This window comes from Callithrix jacchus, chromosome 8, assembly GCF_049354715.1.
Source record: "Callithrix jacchus isolate 240 chromosome 8, calJac240_pri, whole genome shotgun sequence".
NCBI lineage: Eukaryota > Metazoa > Chordata > Mammalia > Primates > Cebidae > Callithrix > Callithrix jacchus.
In genome coordinates, this window is record NC_133509.1 from 79,804,125 (window position 1) to 79,817,652 (window position 13,528).

At 37.5% G+C, this 13,528-nt stretch overlaps 1 protein-coding gene across 4 annotated transcripts in view; it reads right to left on the reverse strand.

The window, feature by feature from the left end:
- The window catches only part of MIS18BP1 (MIS18 binding protein 1), a 68,705-nt gene that overhangs the window by 18,615 nt on the left and 36,562 nt on the right, over positions 1–13,528 (reverse strand). For all 4 annotated transcript variants that reach the window (XM_078334832.1, XM_078334831.1, XM_035260420.3 and 1 more), the window contains 2 exons: positions 11,330–12,164; positions 1,225–1,397 (listed from right to left, as the gene is read on the reverse strand). In XM_078334832.1, the coding sequence (XP_078190958.1) occupies positions 1,225–1,397; positions 11,330–12,164 (1,008 nt within the window). The remainder of the gene's footprint in view (positions 1–1,224; positions 1,398–11,329; positions 12,165–13,528) is intronic.

Sequence of the window (13,528 nt, forward strand, 5' to 3'; positions counted from 1 at the left end):
AGTGGGGGCCAATATTCAACATCCTCAAAGAACAGAACCTTCAGCCCAGAATTTCATATCCAGCCAAACTAAGCTTCACAACTGAAGGAAAAATAAAATCTTTTATGAACAAGCAAGAACTCAGAGATTTTATTACCACCAGGCCTGCTTTACAAGAGCTTCTGAAAGAAGCATTACACACAGAAAGAAACAACCAGTATTAGCCTTTCTAAAAATACACCAAAAAGTAAAGAGCACCAACATAAAGAAGAATTTACACCAACACATGGATAAAACAGCCAGTCAACATCAAATGGCAGTAACCCTAAATTTAAATTGACTAAATTCCCAATCAAAAGACACAGCCAAAACCCAACGGCATGTTACATCCAGACCTGTTTCACATGCAAGGATACACAAAGACTCAAAACAAAGGGATGGAGAAAGATTTACCAACCAAATGGAGAGCAAAAATAAATAATAAATAAATAAAAAGCAGGAGTTGCAATTCTTGTATCGGATAAAATAGATTTTAAAGCAACAAAGATATAGTGGTAAAAGGATCAATGCAACAACAAGAGCTAACGATCCTAACACCCAGATAGGAGACTTAGATTCAATGAGACAGAAAATTAATAAGGATATCAAGGACTCGAATTCAGATCCAGAACAAGTAAACTTAATAAATATTCATAGAGCTCTCCACTTCAAATACACAAAATAGACATTCTTGTCAATACCACATCACACCTACCCATTAGTTTAAATGAAACATTGATTGGCCATTATTAATACCCAATTTTTTTCAAAATAAAGCAATATTTCCATTTACTCTCCCTCTTTCTTCCTCTCCTTTACTTATTTTTTTTTTTTTTTCTTTCCTTCTCTCAAAAAAAAAGAAATCAACTTGTAAACCTCTAGATCCAGGTCGGCAATGTCTCTTTCATTGCTTGATTTCCTTTCTTCCCTTCCCTCCCTCCCTCCCTCCCTCCCCGCTTCCTCCCTTCCTTCCTTCCTTCATCCCTTCCTTCCTCCCTACCGTCCTTCTTCCCTTCCTTCCTGCCTTCCTCCCCCCCTAAAAAAAAAAAAAAAAATTAAACAAATGATTTCTGAAGTTCTTTCTAGCTTTAATATTTTAAGAAAATATACCTATAAACAATATACATGGATAAATATAAAATACATCTGATTTCAGTGATCAGACATCAACATTGAGCACTAGGAAATAACTGCTATAAAGATTACCATTTTGGTCTTTGGAATTGGCTGGCTTTTTCTTAGTGACATGTTTCTGGGATCGTTTTCCTCTGGGATTTTCCATGTATTTCCTCTGGCATTCTTCAGCAGATCGAGAACCGACAGCTGCAGCTACATTTGACCAGAAACCAGGTTTGTGCTTTGGAAGAGATGCAAACGCACTATGGAAGATCAAAACCAATTAAAGCATAAGAAAATCAAACCAGTGACAATAACCTCTTAAAAGCATACCACTGAATTAATGAGATTTACTGGGATGAAGGAATTAGTTTTATGAAAACCATTCTGGATGAAATTAGGAAAGATATTCGCTTCCCCCAATAACTTACTCTAGTGCTTAAAATATGAAGATGTAATTTTGCATATCTAGTAGATGTCTAAGTATTTTGATGTGTTCTATTAAACCTGCAAAATAACCCCTCAGTCTTTCAACATTTTTTTTTCCTAAGTACAACTAATCGAAGATATGGTTTTTTGGGATATTATGGCATGACCAAATTTTCTACCCTGTTACCTTAAATCTTACTGGTGATAAGTATATTGGACAATAAGCTTTTAGTTCTCTTATATAGTCTAGGTTATAAAGTATTAAAAAGTTTTATGCTTGCTTTCATTCTGCTATACTTTGTAGAACTCAGTATTTTAGATACATGCTCTCTTAAGGAAAATGAAAACTGAAACAGAGAAAACTGTAAGGAAGTCCCTAATTTAACATCTGAGTTACATTCTACAAGTTCCTCTGTAAATGATTTAGAACCTGATATACACATTACCAGCCCCACTCTCCCCAGAAAAAGATTTTACGTATCGTGGTTAGATTGACAATTTGGCCAGAAAACATCTACGTAACTCATCAATTAGCCTAAAGGTGATATTAACAATGTTATTTCAACTATACCAAGTCTTTATTTTTAATGTTTCTTTGACAAAATTTTTTATTTTTACTTGGATTCCAATTAGTAGATATTGGTTTCCTGTAGCAGTATGCAAGAAAATTTTTAATCAGCTCTCTGGGGTTAAACAGCCCTGATTTATAGTCTGACGATTTCCACAGGGTTAATACTCCCACTGTGGTTGATATCAAGCTACCAACATGTCACTGACTGTGGAATTGATAAAAAAATATGTGATAGCACACAGTTATATATATCGTATTTCCACCATACAAGAAAGGTGAAGAGCCTCAAGAGCATACATAATAAAATGTAAAATAATTAGGAAGTAATGAGTTTTGAGCATTATGTTTTGAATAATTTAATTACAAGTTTATATAATTTAATTTTTAATGACTTTAACACTCAATTTGTAAAATTCCCCAAAATGTAACAATCAGCTCTTATGAACAGCTACGTTTGACCACAGCATACTATTCCATGCAGAGAAGAATACTTATGAGCATTAAATACTTGTTAATGAATCTTACATAATTAATCATTCCACAGATATTCTAAAGTGAAAACTAGAAGGACTTGGGAACTAAAGCTTCCCTATTTGTGTGTGTAGCTAATTTCTAAGTCTAGGACTATTACAGCTCAATGTGGCCTCCAGCTTCCAGGCTCAGGCAATCCTCCTGACTCTGCCTCCTTAGTGGCTGGCACTACGGGCACATACCCCACACCCATTCTTTCAGTACTTCTAAATAAGGCCTTTTCATTTCTACTTTTGTGTATGCTATTGTAAGATCCATTTGTCTTGAATCTTTGGCTTAAATGATTATTTATTGATATAGGTTAAATATGTGTCCCTACCCAAGTCTCATACCTAAATGTAATCCCTAGGGGAAGGTGACTGGATCATGGAGGCAGATTCCTCATGAATTATTTAACACCATCCCTCCTGGTACTGTACTCGTGATAATGAGTTCTCCTGTAATCTGGTCATTTAAAAGCGTGTAGCACCTCCCCCTCGCTCTCTTGCTTCTGCTTTGGCCATGTGATATGCCTGTCCTCCCTTCACCTTCTGCCATGACTGTGTTTGCTGAGGCCTCTGCAGGAGCTAAACAGATACCAGCATTATGCTTTCTGTACAGTCAGTAGAATCATGAGCCAATTAAAACTCTTTGCTTTTTTTTTTTTTAAGATAGTCTCGCTCCATTGCCTAAGCTGGAGTGCAGTGGTACGATCTTGGCTCACTGCAACCTCTGCCTCCTGAGTTCAAGTGATTCTCCAGCCTCAGTGTCCCAAGTAGCTGGGATTTCAGGCATGCACCACGATGCCCAGCTAATTTTTTTGTATTTTTAGTAGAGACAGGGTTTCACCATGCTGCCCAGGCTGGTCTCGAACTGACCTCGTGATCTGCCCGCCTCAGCCTCCCAACGTGTTGGGATTACAGGCGTTAGCCACCACATCTGGCCAACCTCTTTTAAGTTACCCAGTCTCAGGTATTTCTTTATAGCAATGCAAGAATGGACTAATACACGGCTGGCACTACAGGTGCACACCTCCACCCCCATCCTTTTGGTATTTCTAAATATGCCCATTTAATTCCTACTTTTAAGTACATTGTTCTGTCTAAGGTGGCTTAAATAATTCTTATTTATCCTTCAGATCTTAGTTCAAGTACCAGGCATAAATTAGATGAGACTTCCCTGATAAATGTATTATTTTTATAAATTTCCTACAATGATTATGTGCTAAATATCTGTCTACCCTATTCAGTTACAATCATGATGAGGGGTACAAGGCAGTGGACTGTAACTGAGAATCATTTGAGGAGCCTACAACAAAAATGCAAACAAGCAAATGAGTAAGTAACATAAGCAGATAGACTCTACCCCTGAAGATTTCAATTTAGCAAGTCTGAGATGTCAGTAATTTGCATTTCTTCAAAAGGACCTGCCTGTGATTATTTTGCTGTGTAGGCAGGATTGAAATTGCTTTTATGTTGTTCATAAGAAAGAGAATCATGGCCAGGTGCGGTGGCTCACGCCTATAATCCCAACACTTTGGGAGACCGAGGTGGGTGGATCATGAGGTCAAGAGATCGAGACCATCCTGGTCAACAAGGTGAAACCCCGTCTCTACTACAAAATACAAAAATTAGCTGGGCATGGTCGTGCGTGCCTGTAGTCCCAGCTACTCGGGAGGCTGAGGCAGGAGAATTGCTTGAACCCAGAAGGCGGAGGTTGCGGTGAGTTGAGATCGTGCCATTGCACTCCAGTCTGGGTCTGGGTAACAACAGTGAAACTCCATCTCAAAGGAAAAAAAAAGAAAGAGAATCACATATAACTGAGTGGTTAACAAAAACAGGTAATGATGGGGAAAGGCTTCAAGAAGTAGGTAGCACGTGAGATACAATTTGAAGAATAGATAAAAATATAACAACAGGTGGACAATGAGGCAATAACATTGGCAAACAAATGAAGATAAGGAACAATGACATTTGGTTAGGGAATGGCAAACAGTTCATATTCATAGCATGATAAATTTGAAAGTAATGGCTGCAAATCAGAACTTTGAAAAAAAACTAGAAAAGCATACTTAAACCCAGGCAGCCCATATCTGAATATCTTAACAGTATGCACTTCTAACATGAATTTTTAAAATTAACATCCAGTAAAGTTGACTTTTTGGTATATGGTTCTATGAATCTTCACATACAGACCTGCATAACCGTTATCACAAGTGGTTACCCAGAACAGTTCTGCCACAAGGAAAGAAATCCATCATGCTACCTTTTTGTTGTCACACCTTCCCACAATATTAACCACTGCAATTCCTAATCTGTTTTCTTCCTCTCAAGTTTGTCTTTTCCAGAATGTCCTATAAATGAAATCATATAGTATATAGCCCTTTGAGTTGGCTTCTCTCATTCAATATGCCTTTGAAATTCAACCAGGTTGTTATATGTATCAATAGTTCTTCCTGCTTACTGCTTAGTAGTCCACTGAAAGAATGTATCATAATTTGTTTATGCAGAAAGTATGACAGAAACCAGAGAAAGGGAGGAGATTGGCACAGCAACCCTTTAAAGTTGTTGATGAACTCCTAGGCCCATCCTGCAAATTTTGATGTATTTTCATTTTTGTTCAGTTAAGAATATCTGGCCAGGCTGGTGGCTCACACCTTTAATCCTAGCATTTTGGGAGGCTGAGGAAGGTGAATCACTTGAGGTCAGGAGTTTGAGACCAGCCTGGCCAACATGGTGAAACCCCAACTGCACTAACAATACAAATTAGCTGGGCATGGTGGTGCACACCTGTAATCCCAGCTACCTGGGAGGCTGAGGCAGAAGAACTGCTTGAACCCAGGAAGTAGAGGGTCCAGTGAACCGAGACTGCACCACTGCACTCCAGTCTGGGTGACAGACCAAGTCTCTGTCTCAAAAAAAAAAAAAGAGAGAATTTTTTACTTTTCCTTGAGCCTTCTTCATTGACTTACAGATTATTTATATGTATTTATAAGTTATTTAATTTTCAACCATTTGGAAATTTTCCTTTTATTGATTTATAGTTTAATTCAATTATGAGAGAACATGCTTTGTATGATTTCAGCTATTTTAAATTTGTGAAGATGTTTTATGATCTGGTATATGTTCTATCTTGATGAATTATCAAACCTATCCTTGGAAATAATGTATTCTTTTTCTTATTATTGGGTGAAATATTCTGTAAATGTGAATCAAATACAAATGACTGATGGTGTTACTCAGTTCTATATCCTTGCTAATTTTCTGTCAACAAGTCCTATCTAATACCAAGAGATGAGTAGATTTGACTATCCTTGTAGTTTAGTCTGCTGCTTTCAGTTGTCAGTTTTTAACTCATGTATTTTGAGGTTTTATTGTTAGGTGCATATACACTTAGGAATTTTATGGCTTCCTTGTGACTGACCCTTCTATCATTTGTAATGTCTTTCTTTACTCCTGATAATTTTCTTCCTACTAAAATCTATTTTGACAGAAATTAATACAGCCACTCAAGCTTTCTCTTGATTTGTGTTTATATGATACTTTTCAATCCTTGTAACCTACCTACATCATTATATTTAAAGTGAATTTCTTGTATACAGCTTATAGTTAGATCAAGTTTTTAAATTCATTGTGACAATGTGCCTTTTAATTGGTATATTAGACCGTTTAATTTAATTATGCTGGATTTAGGTCAATCATTTTATTATTTGTTTTCCGCTTGTTCCACATAAAAACTTCCTCCATTTCTCTTCTTTTTTGCCTTCTTTTGGGCTATTTGATTTTCTGGTATTTTAATTTATATGTTTGAATTTATCTCTTTGAATAGTTTTTTTTAGAAGTTGCTCTAGGGATGACATTAAATATATTTAACTTCAACAGTCTGCTTAGAATCAGTATTTTACAGCTTCAAGGGAAATGTTAATATTTTTCTTTTAGTAGGTCATCAAACTGCTTATATCCCAAGCTATCCATTCAGTCTACTATCATTGTTGTTTCAGTGTCAGTTTCATTTTTCAAAGCTCTTCAGTGCTATTAGGATCTATCCTGTGTTTGGATATACTGAGTAGCAAGCCTTGAAACTAGGTATGGTCTAATTTCAGTTAGCTCAGTTTAGTTCAGTTCTCAAAGACTATATGCTGTTTAGGACCACGTCCACATATGTACAACTCCTGGGTGGGCACAGAAGTTCATAAACAATTTTATGGGGTTGCCAGTTTCTCTCTCTCTCTCTGTGATTTCTGGTTCCTAGGAGTTTCCCTTGTCAGTTCACTGGCCAGAAAGCTTGGGCTTTCATTACTCTGCTCTGCTATATGCTTCACACAACTGAATTTTTGTCCAGTACCAAGCAACAGCCAACAGAAAGAGAACAGAAGCAACAGGTACTTGCCTCACTATTTTGAGACAACCAATCCTAATTGTAGAGGAGGTTCTCATCTCTGAGTTTTAGATATACCTCAGCCTCAGCTGATAATGTGATTGTAGCCCCTGCAGGATTGCATGGGAACTGAGCTAAGAAAAAAGATAAAAGAAAACAACGAATTTCCTCTATTGTTTCTTAGTGTTAGAAGTCCTCCTTCCTGCTCCTTAACCCAGAACTGGAGAACTAGAAACTCATTGATGATTTAGTGGTACTTAAAATTCCAGTCTACAATCGACCTGCGATTATTTACTTTTTTAAGTCAACAAAAAGCCACATCATGCATTCTGTCTAGGTGTCTTTCTTTCTTTCTTTCTTTTTTTTTTTTGAGACAAAGTTTCGCTCTTGTTGCCCAAGCTGGAGTGCAATGGTGCAATCTTGGCTCACTGTAACCTCTGCCTCCTGGGCTAAAGCTATTCTCCTGCCTCAGCCTCCAGAGTAGCTGGGATTACAGGCATGTGCCACTATGACCTGCTAATTTTTGTATCTTTAGTAGAGACGGGGTTTCACTACATTGACAGAGCTGGTCTCAAACTTCTGACTTCAGATGATCCACCTGCCTCGGCCTTCCAAAGTGCCGGGATTACAGGCATGGGCCACCGCACTGGCCTCTAGGTTTTACAGGTGCACAGAAAGAATAGAGTGGAGTGTACTTATTCCACTTTACTGGGAACTGGAATCTCTACAGTTCAGGTATTGTAAAATCTCCTCAGATGATATGAATATACAGTAAAGGTTAAGAAGCATTATTATAAGGAAAAAATAGGGGATATAGCTGGAAAGGATAATCAAGACTATAATATGGATTGCTCTCAATGCAAGGCAGAAGAATCTTTACATAATCTGAAGATTAGTAAGAATGCAATGAAAGTTTTTGATCGGAACCACAACTATGTATAAAGACTAACCTGGAGATGTATAAAAAAGGTTACACAGGCAAAAAGAAGAAACTACAAATAAGATTACTTCCATAGTTCAGATAAAATACATCATAGATCTAAAAGGGTAGTGTCAAGAAAAGAGGATGCAGACAGAACGACTCTGTGGAATAGCTTTTTGGCAACGAATTGAATGTTTTAAAAAATCAATGACAAAGAATTTAAAAGAGTTGGTGGAAAGAATTACATTGCCAAAAAACGAACAAACAAACAAAAATTACATTTCCAGAAAAAGAAATGTTAGCAAAGTAGGCAAGCAGGGGAAAATACGTTTGCTTTTGACATACTATGTCAGACCCATAGGTGAGGTGTATATAGTAATGCCCATCAGGCAACAGGAAATACAAATCTAAATACAAAAATTCAGGGCTAGAGACACACACTGGGGACTCATTGTACAAAAAAAGAATTTTGTGAGGACAAAAGATCACTGAGGGTATTCTACAGCAAGAAAGCAGACAAGAAAAAAATCTGGGGGGAATAAGAAGGAAGATTACCTTTTCTGCCTGAAATTAAGACAGAGAAGGAATATTTAGAAAATTATAAAAGGAAGAGTACAATTTCACAGAGATGCTCTAGGAACAGTATTTCAAAAGGCAAATACAAAATGAATTATAATTGTTGTAAGGCTGAGGTGTATACAAGGCAGTAGAACACTAGATGTGGTACAGTTTTGTGTTCTCTTCCTCGCCTTTATCGATCATATCTACCTTTCTTTTCACTAGATCACTTCTATCAGCATACCATCATACTCTTGCAACAGCCATCTTAACAAACAAATAAGCAAGTAAGCAACCAAACATCTTCCTTTATCTTCACATTCTCTTCTATTATCTGCATTTTCTTATTCCCCATCATTGCCAAATTTCTTATGTGGTCTATCTAGGCTGTCTCTTTACCCTTCAATTCACTTTTAATGACTCAACTATGATCTGGTTTCCAATACTACCAGACCACTGAAATGTAAATTTATGTAGCCATACCCAATTCTTTTTTTTTTTTTTTGAGACGGAGTCTCACTCTTTCGCCAGGCTGGAGTGCAGTGGCATGACCTGGGCTCACTGCAACCTCTGATTCCCTGGTTCAAGCAATTCTCCTGCTTCAGCCTCCCAAGTAGCTGGGACTACAGGCATATGCCACCATGCCCAGCCAATTTTTGTATTTTTAGTAGAGACAGAGTTTCACCATGTTGGCCAACATGATCTTGATCTACTGACCTTGTGATCTGTCCACACCTTGGCCTCCTAAAGTGCTGGGATTACAGGTGTGACCCAGTGCGCCCAGCCACCATATCCAATTCTTAATATACCTGATTTAACAGCAGCAATGGGCACCACAAATCACTCCGACACTTTTGAAAGACTCTCACGATGCGTCTCCACAATACAACTTGGTCCTGGGTTTTCCCCACTTATTGGCCTGCTGCTCCTCTCCCTCCTTTAAATACTTTTCTCAGATCTCAAGATTATGCCCTATTCTCTAATTTTTTTTTTTTTTTTTTGAGATGGAGTCTTGCTCTGTCACCCAGTCTGGGGTGTAGTGGTACGATCTCAATGCTCTGCAACCTCCGCCTCCAGAGTTCAAGTTCTTCTCCTGCCTCAGCCTCCTGAGCAGCTGGGACTACAGGTGCATGCCACCACACTGAGCTAATTTTTGTATTTTTAGTGGAGACAGGGTTTCACCATATTGGCAAGGCTGGTCTCAAACTCCTAACCTCGTGATCCACCCGCCTCGGCCTCCAAAGTGCTGTGCTGGGATTACAGGCATGAGCCATAGCACCCAGCCTATGTCCTTGTTCTCTTTACACCATCTCCTTATATTTTCTCATCATTTCAATCTACTGGATTCAAATACCATCTTTATGCTTACTAAAGTTATATTGTAGCCTAGAACTCACTGAAACCTGCCTCTTAACAGCCAATCCAAATAGAACATGTCTAAAAAGAAATTCAATTCCCAATCTCAACTTATCCTTTCCTCAAATATTTCCCACACCACCATCTACCAAGTTATTTAGGTCAGGTGCCATACAATTGGTAGAATTTGTATTTGATACTGTACAAATATTGCTAGATTTAAACTGATTTTCTCCATCTTTACAGCTCCCATATCAGTGCAGATCACAATGGATTACTCCAACAACCCCACAATTACTGCCTTGTCTACCTCCCCAAAGGAATCTTCTTAAACTGTATCATGCCTTCCTTAAACGTCTTTTTATTACAACTAAAATCAAAAGAAAAACTCTTAAGCATGACCTAGAAGGTTGTGCCCAATATAGTCACAGCCTCTTTCTGCTCACACCTCAAGCCATTCCCCTACAACTCATTATGCTCAAAAACAGTCATCTTATTCTAGTTCCTCCCATATCAACATTTTCCTAGCATTAGGACCTTTGTTTAGGTTGTTCTCTGTTCCTGGAATGCGGTTTCCCCAGTTCTTCATACGGGTGACACCATGTAATCCTTTATCTCCATTTAAGTAACATCGACCAAAAGAAAGCTTTCCCTATAATACTACCTACAGTTCCCCGTATCAGCTTCATGTCTGCTTCCTTCAAAGAATGTATCACAATTTATTAGTTATTTTTATTTACTGGCTTGCTTTTCTATTATCTATCTTCCCTATTAAATTGCTCCTTGAAGAAAAGAACCCTGTCTATTTTATTTCTGTATCTCCAAACATTCCAAACTAATTGGTATATAGTAACTACCCAATAAGTCAATGTTGAATGAATGAATGAAAGAGTAGGTTCTTTTTTTTTCCTTAAGGCACAGAGCTAATGGAGTTGGAGAAAGAGCAGGTTCTTAACTGAGCTTTACTTGAATTTCTGTTCTAAGTATAAAATCTGGGGAAAAAAACATCAATTTGAAACTCCGTTTTATTCCCTATAAATGAAAGGAAAAAGATTACATTAAGTAACCTGCAAATCTGAATTCAGCTTTATGGTTTTATAATAGTAAAGTTAATTATAAACCATTTCTTAAACTATGAAGCTATGTGACAGAGTACCATCTGGCTACCTTGAAATATTACATGGGAATGAAAAGAAAGTCACTTTTGCTTTCTTCATATATAGGCTTTCCTCACACTTTCCTCATATTAGAGATGACCACAAAATACCACGAGAAGTTATCTGTATTCTATCACCATTCCCTGTACAAACTGTAATTTCTCCCATTTTTCTGGGTGACATCTTCCATGTTACTTGTCAGAAGTCATTAATTCAACCCCTTCCATGTTACTTGTCAGAAGTCATTAATTCAACAATCAGGGGTTGTTTTATGGCTGCTCTTTAGATATTTCAGAATCAAATCTAAATACTTACCAATGAAGCTTCTGTAACTCCTCCTCATTCCATTCCTTATCCTGAATTAAACCAGGTAAACATTCTAAGGAATGCATATTTGACTTCTCAGCTCCTATTGCCTCAGTAATTGGAAACTCTTTCCTAACACAAGACTTCTGAAGAGTTTCTTTGACAACAGGTCTAGCTTTCTTTTGTTTGACATAAAATTCATTTTCATTTTCTTCAGTTGCAGGTTCTGAAATCATTGGAATATTACTTGTGGTATTTCTTGTGCTCTTTCTCAGGTGAACCACCAGTTCTTTGGTATTTCTTGCTTTGGTTTTCTTAACAACTCCAGCTTTCCTTTTAATTTCCTTTTCTGTTTCACTTTCTTCACTTGATAAATCTGGTGAGGACTGATGCTTATAAAATGACATAGCTACCTGATTTTCTATTTTCTTTAATTTTGGTAACAACTTGGCATTTTTCTTAGAGTCAGAGGTGAGCATTTGTTCCTTTTCAAGGTTAGATATTTTTATTTTCTTGCTGACACTAAGTAAATCACGTTCATTGCAATCTTCCTTGTTTTTACTTTTACAATCTTCAAATGTATTTTCTGAAGTCCCCATGGACTTGTTGACAGGACTTTCTTTTTGATGCTCTGGCGTTACAAAATCTGTTACTGCTTTAATGGTGTCAGAGGACAGATTATATCTCATGCATCTTTGCTCTATCACTTTTCTAGATTTAAGTGGTGTTACTAAAATACAAGCTTTTCTCTGATTGATGGTGATGTATTTTCTTTCTTCATCTGGGACAAACTGTTCCCTTGAGGTTAGAATGTCAATGGATATATCCGATTCTTCAGTTGTCTCTTTAATTTTGTTAGACAAAAACCAAAGACCAAAATCTCAAATTAGTTATAAACAAATATAAGCAAAGAAAATATATTTTCACAATATACCATTTTTATCCCCGCGCTACACTATATACCCTCCTGTCATGTTAATCTTTCTCATGCCCAGGTCTATTCAGACCACTGTCCCTTCAATTATAAACATATACTATTGTTAATACAAACCTGTCAGTGACTTCTCACAGTGTTCTAGTAGACATATAAGTAAGCTCCTTTGCCTGGCCTTCTACATAGTTCTGATCTCTCAGTGTTCTCAAAACCTCAACTATATTCTATGTTTAGAACTACACCACTTGCTATTTCTCAGATTTTCTTGGTTTGTAACTTTCATTAATGTTGTTCACTCTGCTTTGAAAATGTTCTGGCCAGGCGCGGTGGCTCACGCCTGTAATCCCCGCATTTTGGGAGGCTGAGGCAGGTGTATCACGAGGTCAGGAGATTGAGACCATCCTGGCTAACACGGTGAAACACCATCTCTACTAAAAAGTACAAAATATTAGCTGGATGTGGTGGCAAGTGCCTCTGGTCCCAACTACTCAGGAGGCTGAGGCAGGAGAATCGCTTGAACCTGGGAGGCAGAGGTTGCAGCGAGCCGAGATTGTGCCCCTGTACTCCAGACTGGGTGACAGAGCAAGACTCCATCAGAGAGAAGAGAGGAGAGAGAAGAGAGAAGAGAAGAGGAAGGGGAGGGCAGAAGAGGGGAGAGAAGAAAAGAATGTTCTTCACTCAGCTATAAACAAAATCACTACTTACTTCAGTTTTATTCTCTAACCCACCTAGTGTACAAACTTGTACACATTCCCTATACTGAATGAAAGCTCTCCTGCAAGTTTCCAGAATACTTTAAAATAATGCCATGTTTGACAGTGAGTCCGGTACTATAATTGCACACCTGTCTTTCAATCAGACTGAAAAAGATTATTAATGGTTAGAACTTTATCTTTATGGTTTGATTTTTTTTTTGCTGGAGTTAGTACAGAGCCTTTCACATATACAGTAAACAATAAGTAAATACTTGTTAAATCAATGCCCTGGAGGTAAAATATTCAGAAGATGCAAGAAATCCAGCAGTCATTGAAACCTTACTAAGTATGTATTATATGAGCTGTGCTAGTTAGGAAAACATGGAACTCCATCTGCATGGCTCCACTTTCATTGCCAATGATGTGTCAAAGAAACATACCAAAACTGAATGCCCCCAAACGCCATGAAGTACAGAACAAGAAAAACAGAACCTGAGAATCTTATACCTCGTCACTAAAGAAAGCAAATTAAAATGAGAACAATTTACCAATTCAAAACCTAAGTCATGAGAAGTCAAA